The 18,052-nt window shown below is 38.3% G+C and overlaps 3 protein-coding genes across 5 annotated transcripts; 1 reads left to right on the top strand and 2 right to left on the bottom strand.

Annotated features, from left to right (window-relative positions):
* Positions 1–727: 727 nt before the first annotated feature.
* Positions 728–2,285, bottom strand: LOC114726542 (uncharacterized protein At5g39865-like). Of its 2 annotated transcripts, none has more exons than XM_028913147.1 (2): positions 1,303–2,285; positions 728–959 (listed from the first exon to the last, which is right to left on the bottom strand). In XM_028913147.1, the coding sequence occupies exon 1, from the start codon at positions 2,132–2,134 to the stop codon at positions 1,331–1,333; it is 804 nt and encodes a 267-aa protein (XP_028768980.1). In that variant the 5' UTR covers positions 2,135–2,285; the 3' UTR covers positions 728–959; positions 1,303–1,330. The 2 variants fall into 2 exon arrangements, with proteins under 2 accessions (XP_028768980.1, XP_028768981.1); XM_028913148.1 differs by having other exon boundaries at positions 728–956.
* Positions 2,286–5,644: 3,359 nt separating this feature from the next.
* Positions 5,645–9,659, top strand: LOC114726541 (LRR repeats and ubiquitin-like domain-containing protein At2g30105). Of its 2 annotated transcripts, XM_028913145.1 has the most exons (10): positions 5,649–5,868; positions 5,973–6,067; positions 6,285–6,440; positions 7,097–7,207; positions 7,315–7,415; positions 7,896–8,033; positions 8,727–8,775; positions 8,947–9,012; positions 9,376–9,495; positions 9,625–9,659. In XM_028913145.1, the coding sequence occupies exons 1-9, from the start codon at positions 5,691–5,693 to the stop codon at positions 9,433–9,435; spliced, it is 954 nt and encodes a 317-aa protein (XP_028768978.1). In that variant the 5' UTR covers positions 5,649–5,690; the 3' UTR covers positions 9,436–9,495; positions 9,625–9,659. The 2 variants fall into 2 exon arrangements, with proteins under 2 accessions (XP_028768979.1, XP_028768978.1); XM_028913146.1 differs by lacking the exon at positions 9,625–9,659 and having other exon boundaries at positions 5,645–5,868; positions 8,717–8,775; positions 9,376–9,434.
* A 1,106-nt stretch (positions 9,660–10,765) lies between these two features.
* Positions 10,766–17,468, bottom strand: LOC114726537 (ubiquitin-activating enzyme E1 1-like). Its single transcript, XM_028913140.1, is given in 9 exon segments — positions 10,766–11,754; positions 11,920–11,936; positions 11,939–12,351; positions 12,449–12,743; positions 12,746–13,316; positions 14,129–14,923; positions 15,686–15,903; positions 16,805–17,199; positions 17,450–17,468. Coding segments are annotated over 8 exon segments (3,285 nt in total). The 5' UTR covers positions 17,184–17,199; positions 17,450–17,468; the 3' UTR covers positions 10,766–11,157.
* Between the last annotated feature and the right edge of the window lie 584 nt (positions 17,469–18,052).

The following is an 18,052-nucleotide window of genomic DNA, read 5'->3' as shown; positions in this document are numbered from 1 at the left end:
CGATGAAATGAATAGTACTTTCGATAACTATTTGTTATAAATTTTATTATCATAAAACAAGTTGGATGGGTCCAGGCTAAGAAGCAGGCATGGGGTCCCGAGGGAAACAGTAAATTTGATATGAGATGGGAATAGCAAAGCGTAAATGTAGAAGCACAGTGAATGAACTCACATACACAAGTATAGAACTCTAAATCCATTAAGGGGGTGTTTGGCATTCTCAATAGTTTCAGAAGCACTTTTCTGTAAAACGAGGTAGGGTGTTTGGATAGAGATCAAACCATGGTTTCAGAAGTACTTTTACAGATTACGAAATAAATATGTGGAAGAAGTTACCTCGTTTTGCGGAAAAGTGATTTTGAAACCGTGATTTTGGTTTTACCAAACACCCCCTAACCTCATTTATATATTTACTTCGTAATCTATAAAAGTACTTCTGAAACTATGGTTTGGTTTCTATTCAAACACTCCTTAAAAAGATAAGCGAACCTAGGGCCTCTGACTCACTGTGGACCACTCACCACATAGGCCATTCGGATCAACTGTCGCCCCAGGAAATTCATAAATTATATTCCACATTCAGTCAAAGAAATTAATCTTAAGTACGCGATTGAAACCGCATTTATCAAAACCAAAACTATAGTTTTTGGGCAGATGCTACTTGAAAAAAAAGCTCAGAACTCGAAGGGGAAAAGAGGAAAGTCATATGGTAGGTCCAAAACTCAGATTCATTGCAAGAGACGATGGGACCAATTCAATTTATAGTACGCCTGCGCTGATATCAGCAGAAATACATTATGTCTACTCTACTAGAAAAGATCAGACATACTCATCTACGCCCTTCATCAAACAGTTAGGAATTCAAATTGAATTCAGAGTGCTCAGTTTAGGACATTGCCTGGCGGCAAAGATGCCCCACGGTGGTCTTGGATTCGCTCCCATAGGTTACTTTAGCACTTCTTTCAAATTCCAAAAAATAAATAATAATAATAATAATAATAAATTGATGATAATAATAATAACAATTGTCCGCAAAAAGAAACTAGAAAGAGCTTAGTAAGGAGATAGAGTGAACTGGTCGACTATTAATCATGGTCTTAAAATAACACCACACCATTCAAGAGGTAGATAGATACAGAAATGTCATCTAACCACTAATGTTGGGCATGGTCCTACTCTTACATATTACACATCTTACACTCTCAAAGTGGTCATATGTTACTAAAAATAACCAATTAATTCATTAAAAAAATACAGATCACCCTTCCAAAACGAAAAAAGAAGAAGGAAAATTAGTGTTACCATGTTTGATGATCAGCGTGATCACCATTCACCAGAGAGGAGCACAGCAACAAGAGGGGCACCTGATTAGACCATTCTCATTGCAAGCCGTGCAAGTTTTGAAGCCAGTTTTCTCTGTGTACATCTTGCGGCTACCATTACACTCCTCGCAGAGGATGAACCTATATCCACCGCACACGTCACACGCTCCTAAATCCGCTGCGGGCAAGCCTTCCACGATTTTCTTGAGCTCGCCTATCTCGTTCAGCTGCCTCACCTCCTCCGCGCCGCCGATGTACCTACCCCCGATGAACACGCGCGGCAGCGTCACGTTCTTCTCCCCTAGAATCGACTTCAGCTCCCTCATGTATCCCACATCCATCGACACATCTCGCTCGTCCATTTTCACCCGAAACCCTCGCAGAATAAATCGCACGCTCCTGCAATCCTCGAAAGTCGACCTCACCACTCGCAGACTTGTGTAGTAGACAACAATGCGTTGCTCCGCTCCCGGAATGCTTATCGGCGGCGGAGTAGGAAGAGTGTCGGCTTGGACCGTGAGGGTTCCGTTAGGTAGATCCGGAACTGCGGCATCGGATTTCGGGGCGGGATGGGAAACGGGCTTGGTTAGCTTGGGTTGGTGTTGCTGCTGAGCTGACCAGGTTCTGAGGAGCGAACTGGCGACTCGGACGCGGTGGAATACGGTGGCGGCGCGGCAGGATGAGGGTTGCGGCGGTTCGTCGAGGCAGAGAGATTGGATGTCTTTGAATGAGGAGCAGGAGAAGGAGGAAGGAGATGGCGATGACGACGTATTGTGAATCCGAACCGTTGATTTGCCCCACGACCGCCACATTGAGGGGAGGGAGAAAACGAGCTTTCCCAGACGACTGATCCAATTGAGGATCCTCAGCAAATTGGGGGAATTGAGGAATTATTCTCTCGAGAAGGTCGGATAGAGAAAGGGGGTGGAAACTGAAATTGAATTGATAGTCAGAGAAAGTGGGTATCGAAGAACAATTGGGTTTGTTAAGCACAAAGAAGGTAGGGAGTGATTGCTTGAAGTTAGGGCGTTGGTGATTGAAGGAGGAGCTGCAAAAGCGGGTGAATGTGCAGAATGCAAAGGGGCCTGGGAGGCTCTCTGCTTTAAGATGTTGTTTGTGTTTGACACTTCTTTTAACAGAGACAAGAGACAAATGAAATGGTGAAATGTAAAGGGATTCGTGTTGGGGTTGAAGAAGGGGGTGGTTAAGGTGGTTGAGGGGTTAGTTTTTATTGCTTTAATGGGAGAGTTTTGAGAGAGAGAAGAAAGACGAGCGGAGAGGCCCTGCTTCAAAGTTACAGTAAAATCTTTCAAAAAGATTGGGTATATTATGAATGAGCAAAGCACACACTTTTAAAGTCAAAAATCAAAATTCAGGGCTATATACGCTCTCCGTCCCTATCACTATCTTCTCTTTATTAGGTGTTTTTTAATTGTTTTACTGTACTAATAAAAATTAATCACTTAATTAAAGTGAGCTGGCAAAAAAATTACTTCATTAAACGCTAACATTTCATTTTTGTTCCTATTTGTTAAAAGCTCCTTTCCAGATTACAATTATTTTTTACAACTTTCAAAGGGTTATGGAATAAAATATACTTAATTGTTAAGAAATTTGACAAAACCCCTAAGATAAACAGTTTTTTTGCCGACAATAAAAAGAGACTTTTTTTATAGACACAAATATCTTTTATTAAAAAGAGATTTTATAAAGCATCTTCAACAGAAGTACATTTAAAATTTTCTAACTTTATACAAAATTTCAATTTAATTCATTAATTTTAAAGAGTATCTTTAGTCATATAATTTTAACATGGTTTTCTAATGATTTATTTTTTTAACATATTTATTATTTTAAAATTTAATTTTAATATATCAATATTTCAAAATATTTTATCAATATTTGAAATTTAATGTCAGCATTTTTATTTTATAAAAATACTTTATAAAAATAAGAGATGAACATAATTATATAAAATTTCATATAAAATTAAAAGCTTAAAATTATACCGGTGCCAGCATCTCATGCACGCCTACACGGGACCTATTATTAATTACTGTTCTTTCGAAAAATTAAAAAAGAGCTATCATTAACTACCAGCACCTACTGGCTTGGAAAGGGACCTGGCCTCTCTTATTATCCAAAGTACTTTACCCCCTTTAACATCATTAACTTACATTAATTATCCTCCAAAGTTCAAACTTGCCACGACTTCAAGTGCCTGAGCCTGATCATTGGTCCATATCACTTAATTAAAATAATTTCATTTTAAAACCAACCATTTATTTGTTGTTTGTACTTTGAACTCATCAATTCACACCATCGTCCTTCTCGATGTCAAGTGTAATTGAACTCAGACTTGATGCCACCAACTTATTACTTACTTTATGCAATTAAGTCCGCATTTGAATAAATGGTTCGTGTAAACAATAGTAAGTTCTTAAACGAAAACTCAATCTTTTGTTATGAAAACCATTTTTATTATCGCATTACGGTGTTTTTAAAAAACCATTTGCGTAGCAACAGTAAAACCTTTTTTTTTTTGGGTTAGAGTATAAGTATTTTCTTATTGAAAGCAATCTTATTCAAAATACTGTTGGGTACTGATCCTTTTCGCTAGACGTAATCTTGTTAGTAGCAACAGTGAGAAACTATTTCTTAAGAAAAATCTTTAAACTAGAACATTACATGGAGGAAAGGGAAAAGAGGATAATGGAGCGAGGGGAGAGAATGGGGCCATCGGATATAAGCAGTGGGTAAGTGGAGGGCCTGTTTGGAGACAACCAAATAATTTCACGGTCCTGCAAAAGCAAAAGGGTTTTCAATGGCCACCCAAGTGCGCGGCTTCTGAAAAGCTTCAACCATCACGTGGTGCCATGGACTTTTTTTATTTTCAGCCAAACGCACTGTCCCATAAACCTCACAGAACGAGGAAGGTAAAACAAACACAAACACAAACACACACATGGCCATGTTTGTGTCGAGTGTGAATGCGATTGATTCAAAGTTTCAGAATAATCTTTCAGCTCAATCATTGAGCTTCAGACTCAATCAAAGCTAATCACTCTTTTACCTCACGTGATCCAATGATTCTCTGTTTTCTTCTTCGCTTGGCTGCTACATTCCCAGGCTTCACCTTTTTCCTCTGCGATCTTTTGTTTCTTCAACGACAAAAGACACGGTAAGTTGTGTCAAAATGGTTCATGTTGGTCCAACCAAGAAAGAGTGTTGATATTTACGGACACCCATAACAGGATCTAAGGTAATAAACTGATGAAATAGTCCAATTCTAAACATAGAAGCCAGTTCAGTTGTTCATTATGATGAGACTGAGAGATATTTGTATCATGTTCTTGTTTGTTTTGGGTTTTAAGTCAAAGGTTTCACACCCACCAGAGGACACTGACCAAATCTGACTCTTATCAGTTACTGCTGTGTTCTAGGAGCCTCACAGCCTGGCTTGGTTGGTTGTTGTGTTGAATCTGTAGATGCGCATGCCATGTTATTAAAGGGAATTGGCCCAGATTCCATATTTCATGAGAGAGAGTGAGGGGTGTGCCTCAAATAATCAGATTCCTTGCCCTTCAGCTTTTTACAGACGAAATGGTTACAAATCCATGTTATCCATCCCTGTCTTTCGCAATTTCAATATTTGTATTGATCTTTTTGTTATCTAACTTGCTTATTTCTCAGTCCTTTATAACTGTTTAGTTTCGCTGAAAAATAACTGGAAGTAAATAACTAAGATGAGTCCCATATGTTACCTTCCCTGTTACCATGCTGTCTAGAAACAAGACTGAGCAGTGAACAAAAGGAACAAGCCCTGAGTTACTTTAATTTTATAAAATTTCAATATTTAATTGTGTTTTTAAAAATAATAGATATAAATGCATTTCCTGACTTATTTTTCAGAAACGCACCTTAATTTTATTTGTTTGACGCCAGCACTTCAATGTTATTTTTTCCAAATACATCTAACATAGTTAATATTAATTTTAATAATAAATAATGCTTAGTTCAATAAATAATTATTAAATTAGTTAAATATCCAAACGTAAAAACAAGTTGAGAGATACTCCTCTAATCTTTAATATATGACTTAATTATTGAGTTAATTTTGGTCCTAAATATAAAAATTATTTTTTATATTTATTAATTTTTCTTAAATTATCTTTATAAATTTTTTTCGACTATAATCAAATAAAAAAAATTAAAAAAAATAGGTTTTATATTAGGAATGGGATAAATACAACAATCCGGTTAATGTGAAGGTCGCACTGGTAATTTCATCTGCCAAAAATTTCTGGGTCCAGAAATTAGCTTGTCCATCGTCTTCGTGTAAGAGGCACAGATAAGTATAACGGTGAAATGGAAGAGAGCTCTGTCACTGCCGGAGCAAGCGACGCCACCATCACAGTCAACGTCAAGTTCAGTGGCAGGTCGATACCCATCTCAATCTCACCCGACTCAACCATTAGTGATCTCAAGTCCCTTCTCCTGCCGCCCACGAATGTCCTACCCCGAGGCCAAAAGCTCATCTTCAAAGGTTTTGTTTACATACTATTTCTTCAATTCTTTTTTCATCTCTCTTTACGAAGGCGTCGCATCTATCGCGAGGATCCTTTTGTTGATGATCGGGTGTTTTGTCAGGAAGAGTTTTGGAGGATTCTCTGACGTTGACGGCTTCTGAATTGACAAATGGCGCCAAGATTATGCTTGTGGCTTCCCAGGGTTTACATCAAGGGGTATTTTGTAGATTCATTTTATTTCTTTTCGTAGAGGGTGTCTTTTTTGACATTTGGAGCATTTAGACAACCATTTAGTCATATAGCGATGATCAAGCTTAGATACGAAATTATGTTTTGTAGAAGCACTATTGATTCCTTTTTCATTTATATGACACTGAAAACTAATGCCGTTCTTCAAATTAAGCCATTTCTTTAATCTAATTTCTTTGTGTAGGAGGGTCCGATCTTGAAAAAAGCCGAGGCTGTACCCAGGACGAGGAGAGATAACCGCTCAAGCCTGAGCAGTGACGCAAAGAAACTTCCTGTTAAGAACAGATTGGAACGATGGACTGCCACTGGAGTTATAGCGCTGTCTGAATGTAACTTGAAGGTAACAAACTATTGTTAGTATGTTAAATTTCTTTTCCAAGGTTTCCTAGATAAATCTAGTCAATGACGAATTGGTCTTTCCGGGGATTTGATCCATTGCCAGCATATAACTTTGACACCGCAAGTAAACAAGGGTCGAATTATGAAAGCATTTCAGGATTTCTTTAACTATTTTTAAAGTCTCAGAATTAATATGTGGCCCTATGCTGTTTACCTTCAGTTTTAAGCTCTATTCACGCTAACAGTGAATAAAATTTGAATTTAAGTTTGACAACTATTGTGGCAAGACTTAATCTTCAGTTTTGCTTGATGGTATGAATGTAAGGGATGTGAAAATGAAATGAACACTTCAGGCCCCAGGATGAAAACTGGGTTTTTTTTTTTTTTTTTTGGGGGGGGGGGGGTTCAAAGTTTGTTATGTGAGTTATTGCTCGCAGGTCCATGGTGATAGTGATTAGTCTATTTAGTCAAGACCGTATATGTCGTGAGAATCTGCTCAATTTTAATAAATAAAGAAACGAGAGGAGGGAGGAAAGAAGCTTAATGGCAAAGGAAGCCCGGGGAAAGGGAAAGAAGAAGAATATATTTTTTGTTTGTTACTAGCCAATTTGGTATGGAGTGTCCTCTTATTTTTCCTACTGATTGTAACTTAAGTAGGCTATACCCGATGAACTGTGGGCATCTGGGTCTTATGGAAGAGTTCTAGATTGCAGCAACAACTCAATTCAAAATGTGCCTGTTAAAATTGAAAGCCTTACTGGCTTGGAGGTAAGCTGAACTTGTTTATGTCTTTGTGGTTTTGTAACCTCACCTATGTATGGAAATTTTTAGTGAAGCAACATTTGACACTGGTTGCCGCATTCCTAATGTTATAGAAACTATTCCTTAATGCAAATGAGTTACTGGATGAATCAATAAGCTGGGAAGGATTAACAACTCTGAAGCACCTAACGGTATTATCGTTGAACCAGAACCAGTGAGTAATTCTTGTCATTTATGATTTCGGGGTGTTTTTATTTTGGCTGACCTCCAATGAAATGCCAAATTAATTAACAGCAATGCATGTACATTGTTGATGCCGAAGTTGTCCAGAATATCATTACATATATTGTTGTATCTGGCTTGAAGCAAAATTAAATGGATTCATTCAATCAGATCATCTCTCATGTTGCTGTAGTTGGGTCACCTGTCCTAAGGTAAAAGGGTAAAAGGAGGAAGTAGAATTGCTAATATTTGCCTGTGCGACGTATTTGAGAACCGCTTGGCTCTGACTGTTGTCTTAGTCTGGGTACTGTGTTTGGATTATATTACTTCTATTTATCGTGTTATCTTTACAGCATAGTTCAGTGAATGCTTCCAATCTTTTTGCCTTGCTAGATTCCTGTGTTGAATCAAGTTGGTTGGAGACTATCAATAATGTCCTTTACATAATTTGCTCAGTGAACTCATTTTGCAGTCTGACAACTTTGCCTCCTGCTCTGGGATCTCTAATATCTTTAAAGGAGCTGCATGTCTCCAATAATAAGTTGGTTAACCTACCTAATGAAATCGGACATCTGACAAAACTGGAAGTTTTGCGAGCGAACAATAATAGGTAAATATGAATTATGTACTTATAGTCAGTTATTTACTCCACAAATGATGCACTATCTAGTTTGGTCAAACTCGTAATCGTGTTTCTTTTTGCCCTATTCCTTTCTTCTGTAGTTGGTTTGCAACTGACTTATAGGTTTCTGATTTATATGTTGTAGAGATTTAAGAACCGAAAGTAGAAAAATTTATGTTTAGAATTGACCATACTAAGCTTACAAATACAGAATACTCCTCTAGTTTTTAATATAAGACCTATTTAACTAATTTGATTAAATTAAGGAAGTTAGGTAAGTTAGTTAATTATAAGAAATATGACATGTTTTTCTTAAAACACCATAATCATCTTCCTTAATACCTTATCTCCTTCTTCTACTTGGTTATGGTTGAGAGAATATCCATAAGGGTAATTTAGGAAAAATTGATAAATATGAGAAATAGGTATTATATTTAGGACCAAAATCAATTTAACAATTAGGTCCTTAAGACTGGAGGAGTACATAGTATACAATGTCCTCAAAACCTTAGTGTTCTCCCTCTCTGCAATCGGAACTTCATGGGTCCAGTCCATTTAACCTAACCAACCATTTCCCTCATGTGGTTATAACTGTTGCAGAAACACATTATAAAAAATTAAAATTTTATGTTATTTTGGTAGTAAAAATATTGTGCTGATAATCATGTCAGTTTTTCTCAGGATGAGTACTGTCAGCGAATTTATAGGAAATTGCTGTTCTCTTGTTGAGGTACATATGCTGAGCCCCCCCCCCCCCCCAAAAAAAAAAGAAAAGAAAAAAGAAACAAAGTATTCCAGTGGTGTATTATTTAAACTGAATTTAAAATATGACAGGGATGGTATATATTTTTGTGATTTTCTTTTACTGTAGCGTGCTTATCAAGACTTTCTTGTGGAGCAGGTTGATTTCTCATCCAATTTTCTCACAGAATTGCCAGAGACATTCAGTAGCTTGAGCTGTTTGAAGGCATGTGCCCACTCTTATGCCTAACAATTAAAGCCCTCTGATTAAATTAAAGTCATAGCTGTTAATTATCTGTTGTTGCAATTTTACTCGTGCCCTTGAATATTCCTGTGAGTGCCTCGGATTGATTCATGAAACAAAACTCTTTATTTCATGCTCTGGAAATCTCTTAGCGTGGAAGTCTTGGTTTTATGACTAGAAGAGTTTTCGTTTTCCCTTCTTTTCGAAGTTTTAAAATCCTATATTGCCAGCTTTTCTCTCCTTGCGAATTACCATTTTACTTTATTTCATTCCATTATCAGTCATTTTGTTATATTCTGACATGAACTCACAAACACAGCCTTGGTGTTTCTGGTCATCATGCAGGCTTTGTATCTTAGTAACAATGCGATGAAATCCCTTCCATCTAAGCTATTCAAGGCTTGACTTCAGCTCTCCACATTGGATCTTCACAATACAGAAATGACCATTGATATCCTTCGCAAGGTATGCACTTTTTGTTGCTTTTCTCAGAGACACCTCATTAGGTTTCTTTCCAACATAACGTTTACATCATCAATGGCTCTAAAACAACAGTCATATGGAGTCTTAGAAAACATGCTTGACTTCTTGCAGTTTGATGGATGGGACAATTTTGACGAGCGTCGTCGCTCAAAACATCAGAAACAATTGGATTTCAGAGCTGGAGTTTCCAGAGACTTTGATGAGGGTGCTGATAAAAATGAACAGATACTATTTGAACAAAAGTCATTGCTGATTAAAATGTATTTTACGATCGATAATGTTGTGACAATTCCCAAAATCTTATTTATTATGATGGATGCCAAGTTTCTTGTGGCTGGATTTCTTCTCATCTTTAAATTACTACCCTGCGGTTTTGCATTAACATATTACTGTGGTAAGGCTGCAGATCAAACGAGACTGTGAAGAAAATGACTATTTTGAGCATTCATGGTGTGAAAATAGTCGGAAATCTGCGTCCATTAAAAAAAAAAAAAAAAAAAAAGGAAGCGGCGGCCTGAAAAGTCGAAGCGAATGTTTTACACAACACAATCACTCCTTAATTTTATTACGTATTACCGTAAGTTTATAATTCAGAAATACAATCATGTGCACTTTAAAATATATTACTTTCTGTCCTTAATATAAAACTTTGTTTGACTTTTATTTTGATTCTAAATATAAAACCTAAACTTTGTTTCTATATTTATTCATTTTTTAAAAAATAATTCTTCTAATAATACTAGTTCTAGATAACGAACTTGATAGTAAGGATATTTTAAAAAAAACATCTATTTATTACAAATAACTAATTTAAATAAGTTTCTTAATCTCTCCATATTAGTTAACTGAGTTTTATAATTAAACCAAATATTAAAGATTTTTAAAATATCTTTCTTCTTTCTTTCGGAGGATGAAAACTATTCTTGTCTCCTCAAGAACAGAAAGCAGAAGCCTACAAAATACACTTAAAAAGTGTTTAGGTTATACTAAATTTCAAACACTTCCGTAAATCAACACAAACCCCTTCACGTATTCATTTCGTATATTATAAAAATATTTTTAAAATTATGATTTTGTATCTATCCAAATACCCTCTTAACTGACCATATATACTTGTGTGAACACCTGCATCCCGGGGCAATTAGACGAAACAGATAAAATTATATAAATGTTTTAAATTTGATTAAATTATCTTTCTATACATTTTAGGCCACACAATAATGTTGGCCCAAAAAGAAATCCCACACAACAGTGATAAAAACCGCAAATAAAACAAGTGATCGTCAAATACAAAGGCTCTTCAAAACAGTTTAACACGCTAACAGTTAGCCGTTTGCGAGAAACGACCAACCTCCAGGAGACCAAAAGCAAGAGGAAATGAAATGAGACTTCCAGCCCCCGTCACACCCGGAGAGAAGTCGATCTTTGGTTCAACACCCAACAATAAAATCAAAACAACTCCATGCACGAGTGCAGTTTAACTACACATGATCAGATGGGCAAAGCAATTCATGTACGAATTGTGATATAATTAACAGCGTTGGCTTGAGAAGCCACTACAAATTATGTCGAGCTAAACTTGCTGCAATGGTAGTCCTTTCATCTAGGATACGCCCCGGGTACACCCGATGGGATGAAAATAGCCTAACGGAAATAAATGGATATTTGAGGGATGTCGATGTCATTATCCTCATCATCCTCACAAGCCACAACAACATCCAAGTGACAACGATATGGAGGGAGTTCTACCTTGGCCACTTCCCTTGCTAGATCTACAATCTTTTTGTCCATTCGGTCTTTGTGCCTGGGGAACATGCTATTATAGAGCAGACAGCTTCCACATGAAATGCTATAGGCGTTCAGGCCTTTCTCCTTCAGCCACTCAAGAAGTTGCCTGAGTGTAGGATTATCTTTAAGAATCCACCTGTCCCAGACTGTCCAACTCATATCCTGGTGTTTGAAGACCTTAGGCGGAACTGGCTCAGCGATGGAAAAGAGAGGAAGTGCTAGGTTAGCAAATGTGTTTCGGTAGTCCTCAACTTTATGCCCTCCATCCAATGCTTTGTAAAGCTCCAGGCAGACAAGACCAGTGGCCATGGCAGTTGAGGTTGCGATAGCTGGAATGATACGTCCTGCAATGAACTTAGCTTTAAGCTTGTCAACTTCAGGAATGCCGTAATTTCTAGCCCTCATGTTGGCAAGGCCAGCTATCATGTCCATGTGGTAGTTTGTATCATCATCCTGCAGTTTTGGAGAATATTATTCAGTAACATATTTTGTGAGAATGAATTACATCTGAAAAAAATGTCAAAGCAAGAGAACGCATACAAAAGCTATATCTCAATGCGAAGCTGAAATAAGAATCATGAAAATCAGCTGCATAGAAGAAAATATAGAATAACAGACCTTCTCAAACTGAATGGTTTCATCCTGAAACCTGGTGGCAGGTTCGCCCGGCAACGCTCTAACCTGACTATTAGATCATTGATAACAGCTGTATCATCTATTGAAGAAGTACTAAGACTTGTGGCCTTCTCATCTGTCACTATTTTTGCATCTTTCTTTGGCTGAAAATCAGGTACTATCACTTTATCAATTGCTTCAGCCAACTTCTTTGGGTTCTTCACCCAATCAGGGATGGGTATGCCGAATGTTTCTGCTCGCAGTATAGAAGCTGCCATCACAAAATGAAGATGACCAGGATCAGAAGCTGAGAACTGCAGTGGATGAGGGAATCTTTTTGGAGCGGACCAAAAAGGAGCTCCAGTACTAGTTGCAGCATCCTCTGGAAAAGTGTAAATCAACTGCTTCACCCGATTAGCAAAATAATCTTCAAACCTGTGATAGACGCCCATATATGAAATTAGTGTACTCTCAGTACAAAATCATGTTATCTACAGAAGAGTTACCAAAAAGTGCAATAAAAGAAGCATACTTTAGGCGAGCCCATGTAATGCAGTCTTCAAAGGTCTCACACTTTTCCCTGTCAAGGCACTCAAGAACACGTTCCAAGTTATCCCTTGCTTGAGCATCGCCAGCATTCCTCATTGCATTAGTATATTCACTTGGGTTGGACAAATATAAATTTACTTCAGCAGGAGTTTTCTCAAGCAAGCCCTCAAATTCAGATCGGGCCCATGTCAAGCAGTGGTCAATGTTGTGTGGAAATGAGTGTACAGTACACATAGGCGCCTGTTTCTCAGGAGGATCTCTAGAAGCACCATAATTTCTGTCAGGTGGGGAATGACCATCTGGGTATTGCACTTTGCCCCAAGAGTTCCTGACTCAAGAAGAGGCTTTTGGAAATACAAGCATCTCTGGTCGACATATAGTCTAGCATTCACATTGTCAAGTGCATTAATCACAACACTCAAGTTTTCCCAAAATGCATCGTCAAACACATTTTCAGTTTCAGGGCCCACACGGTTCTGCAGTGCTTCAATCTTCAGAGAAGGATTTATGGAAACAGCAGCTGATGCAGCAACTGTAGACTTAGCTTGTCCAATATTCCAGTCACGAAAGAGGAACTGCCGGCTAAGGTTACTCTTCTCAATAACATCATCATCAGTAACTGTCAGCTTCCCCAGATTTCCACAAGAAACTCCCATGAGGGCGAGATTCTTCAAGAACTCACATCCCAAAGCACCAGCTCCAACCACAAACACTTTAGCTTCTTCTAACTTCTTCTGTAACTTGGATCCAAAGACAGAGATTTGTGCATCATAACGGCTATTTACTGGTATAAAATCATTGGGATCAAGTGGTTCTGTAGGAAGTGACTCCACTGAGTCGAAGTAGAAATACTGCAAAAAGGGTGAGGTTTAAAACACAATCACTAACCAATCCAAGAAAGAGTAAAGATCTAGAAAGAATGCTCAAGCGACAGGGTTCAATGACAAACATGCAAACCCTAGTTTGTGGAGGAAATAAATAACCATATTTTCTGATATCTCATCCATTTTCACACAGCTCGTAGTACCAATACGTCTCATGATTATTGATCGTAATGTAACATCCTGCTCCTCCTTAAGGATAATGAAAATACATGGAAGTAAATCATCCAGAATATATTCACAGTGATCAGGCTAAACAGAGTCATGTTCAACATGCACACATGCATCTAGGTGGGAATATGCCCTATGTGCGTGCACATGTCTGCATGACCATGCCGTGTACTAGAACATGCATTTCCAAAACATGATCAGGATGAACTCAAGAACATTGGCAGGTAGACAATCCTATTAAGCAAAGTACACAGTAAAATACAAGCACAACATCACACAAATATAACAAATTCTTGAAGACCACAGTCTTAGACACATCATTGACCTTCAAAGTGTTATGCAGCAAATGTTTACCAAAGGATGGCAGACTATCAGCCAAACCCCAAAATTTGCACTCTAAAAACACTAGTATAACAAGGCTATACCTTTGTTATAAGCAACAAATGACACAAATAATAACCATGTTGCCAACTTATTCTCAGTTCCCCCAACAAATGAATACAAACACAATTAGACAGTCTCTCATTAGGGCTCAGTCTACCTCCCACATGTAAAATGACCCAAACACCAAAGCTCAGCCATCAGAATGAACACCCAGAAATCATACAAACCTGAAAAAGTGGATGAAACTTCCCAGAGCATGCTTTAACAACCTCTTGTCCGACAATTCCACCAAACATAGCAGCCATTGGATTCAAAACTGCCCTAGCACCAAAGGCAAAGTGCCGCAGAAGTTTTGGGTTGATATCATCCAATTTCCCGTCTCCCAAGCTCTCATTAATATTGCTGGCAATAGAAATAAGCTTCTGAGCGTCATCCTCTGAACCAGCAACAGGAAAGCGATGTAACTCAGAGACAAACTTATCCAAAGCCTGGAATGCTAAGTGCAGGAGGGGCGGCCGATCAAACTTGGAAAAATCACTAAGAAGAAAATCACCCGGATCACTGAGTGATTCTCTAAGTGTCTTAAATTTCAAAGCCTTTGGTTGTTTCACCTGTGTAACGATACCCCCCTTTACATAGGTACCATAATTAGTAGTGTCTTCTTCAAGAGTAAAAGAATATGCTCTTGCATTTTTAATTTTCCTTGGTTTTCCATCATTCAATTCTGTCATACCATGAACTTCAGAGAATACAACAAGATCACCATCCTGAAATTCAAGCCTCTCATCATCAACACAGGATACCAGGGCATGATTGTCATTGCCAATTGATGCAATTATACCCGTATGGGGTTCCTCTCCGTCCACATCAAAAACAGTGAATTCAGGCCCAAAATCACAGAATACGGAGCCAAAAAGACCTCTGACTTCAGATTTAATGAAAGCAATTGGAGGCTGATGGCTATGGCAGTAATCATTGAACTCAATGGCTTTCTCAAGGCTAATATCAGTGAAAACAACAGCCTGCAAATAAAAATAAATCACAATGAAATACATCTATTTTTGTGCATCACCAGACAAACTTTGCAATGCACAGTTAGAACATAAAAATATGCACACCTTGAGCAGTACCATATCAACATGCTACATATATACATGGAACGGAATTAAGGTCAATAACATTCAAAGTTTATCCCTTAAATGGCATCATCATCATCAATTATTTTTCCAATATCGTTAGTCCACCAATATATATTAAACAATATTACAATAGAAAGAGCATGACTGTTACTTTTCGGTGACAAACACGACAACCAATGCCAGCACCAGTACAGTTAGTTAAATTATTTCATTCCCAACATGTTAAGAAGTTCAGACCACCTCCTCAAAACAAACCTTTTCTGGGATAAAAGCACTAGCGCCAGGGGAGGGGAGGGGGACTAGTACAGTTGGATACTTAATGTTTAAAAATACTAGACTGGCCATGTGATTAATAGCAGGAAAAGAAAACTACAGCTTCTCATCTAACCATCCATGTTTTAATTATGACTAATGTTTAACATCAGCAAGGCTGTATGAGGTCATGCTTTAAATGGACGACACAGTGATGCAGCATATAAAACAAGTAATTTCACAATTGACTACTATGGATACCCTTGAAATCCAAATAAGGCCAAAGACAGACTAAATTACTTGATACATAGCAGATATGCACATAAATGCTCTTAATGGAACAAAATGATGTCCAAATAAATATGAAAATAGAACGGAAGGGACAAGAAGTACCTGGAAATTAGAAAGCTGCTCTTTTGTCAGTTTAGTTTCCAAGCTCAGCACAAGAACTGCATTGTTGAGCTCCTGCAACTTACTAATGGAAGCCGCTGCCCTGTTTTTACCCACATCATTCTCTGAAAACACAAAATTGCCAGACAGATCCCACAGCTCCACGTTCCCTTCATCATGAAGGGTCACAGATTTGACGCCAGCAAGAATGAGATTCTTGGCTGCAGGATGTAAAACACAAAATGAATACACTAGCATGATTTGGTATTACAGAGCTACTGCCTTGAATTACATATCATCAAAATAATAGCATTTGAGAGAAGGTATTAAACCAACAGAATGGTTCAAATAATATTCAACTATTCATATGCCCGCAATAAACTCCATTAATTATTTAGCACAAAACCGAAGAGACTACACAAGAAGATCAGATAATGTCATGGGATAATACTTGATCAGATAAAGAAAATGAAGAAATCCAGTGCAAGCAGAAGAAAACAACCCCCCACCCCAAAAAAAAAAAAAAGAAGCCTACACCTCTCACAATACAAGTCAGGTGGATTTGCCCAAAAAGACAACATAAGCAGCTCCTTAGAAGCATTAAATGGAGTTGCACATGAATGTGGCAATCCGATAATAAAATTAAAAACCTAAGTTTGCAAGATTTAGCATAAGCAGCTGGACAGTAAATGCCAGCACAATCGATCAGATGATAAGATTATGGAAAAAAATGAGAGTTACACATTCTGGCCCGCTTGATTCGCAGGAGAAGAGACAAGAGGGGACTAGGGACCAATACCAACCCCATCATTGACAAAGAGAACTATTTTATTTTACGCGAGGAAAAGATGTGAAAGCTCAAAGAAAAGAGAAGAAAACCATTGCTTGCATTATCCTTAAAGGGTCTTGTAATCAACATACCATTCTGGAGAATGTAGAATTCTTAAATGTTGCAGAAGTGTAAAATCTAAATCTAAATTTTAACCGAAATCCTCGTTCAATAACTACTGCATGCCAGAAGGAACACAAAAGTACACGGAAATCATGCATCCCATATCTAATTTTGAAGGCAATAACCATTGACATATGTAAAGCAATTGAAAGGTTGTTCAATGACTATACCAATCTCAACACCAAGACCCTGCATTCCAGAGACGAGGACATTAGACGCAAAGAGCTTCCTCATCGTGTCGCGACCATACACAGCGAGCTGACGACTGTGCAGATCCTCATCAATATCTGGCGGATTAGAATTACCCAAAGCCATTGCCGATGATCCTTCAGGCAAGTTTCCGCTACTGTGGTTGTTGTTGTTGGTGTTGCCGCAATTGAAGTTTTGTTTGCTGTTATTAGCCGTCGAATCGGCGGTATCTGCAGGCGAGGAGGCGCCGAAGCAGCCGATCCGATGCTTCTTAGGGAACGACGAAGAGTCTGTGGTGTTCTTGTTCTCACTCTCTTCTTCTACAACCACTCCTTCACAAGGTCTCTTTCTAGGAAGCATAAAGTGCAGTAAGCTGCTGAACAAGCTACGACACACAACCATCGAGAATATCAACACAAGAACAAAAACAGAACCAATCAACAAAAAATTAACATCATGATCGGCAAAGAGATGAGCACTTTCAGGGACAAACCAACAACACAATAACAGGGCCAAAACTATAAACCCTAACCCCACCTCCCACATGATTCCGGAACAAAACCCAGAAGCAAAGAAAAAACCAAAAGATTAAGCCTGAGGTGAAGAAAGGAACCTAAGCAACGTACCGATTTAAACCGAAGGAAAAGAATGGAATCTAATTAGAAGCGAAGAAACAGATAGAAAGATGAAGAAGATTACTCTGATCGGTTTTCTCTGATTCTTTATCCTTCGGTCTGGGGTTTTCACTCTTCAGAATGCAGAATCGGGAAGAGTGAGTGGCGTTTATATGAGGCTCTGGGTCATGCTGAATAGAGAGGGCGAGGGGCATTTATGGATTTCTATACCAAAGTGGCGTAGGGTTTCAAAAGCTCAGGACAAGGGCTCTTTGGGCATGTCGGTGGTCGGTACCATTTCTGTCCCTTGGCCTGTATGAGAATTGGCCGAGAAGAGAGAAGCCAGAGCCAAAAAAGGGATGGAATGATAAATATACTATTTGATGAAGTCAGTCAGCGACGAGGGTGTGGGTGTGGGCCGGGGAATCCGGGACCTTGAACCATGAGCCACGTCGTCGTTTTCCTAGTGTGTTATTGGGCTAGAATTTTCTGACTTGGACCGCAAGTAAAATAGTGCCCATATGATTTTTTGGTCCAATATGTCGTTAGCGCTTGCGATCAAATGCCAAATGCCGTGCACGATGGGCTTGAAACCAAGGCCACCTTAACAAAAGG

This window comes from Neltuma alba, unplaced genomic scaffold (genome assembly GCF_004799145.2).
Source record: "Neltuma alba isolate B1F8T4 unplaced genomic scaffold, ASM479914v2 tig00012381_pilon, whole genome shotgun sequence".
NCBI classification, from domain to species: Eukaryota; Viridiplantae; Streptophyta; class Magnoliopsida; order Fabales; family Fabaceae; genus Neltuma; species Neltuma alba.
Note: the sequence above shows the minus strand (reverse complement) of the source record. Positions and strands in the feature narration are given on the sequence as shown.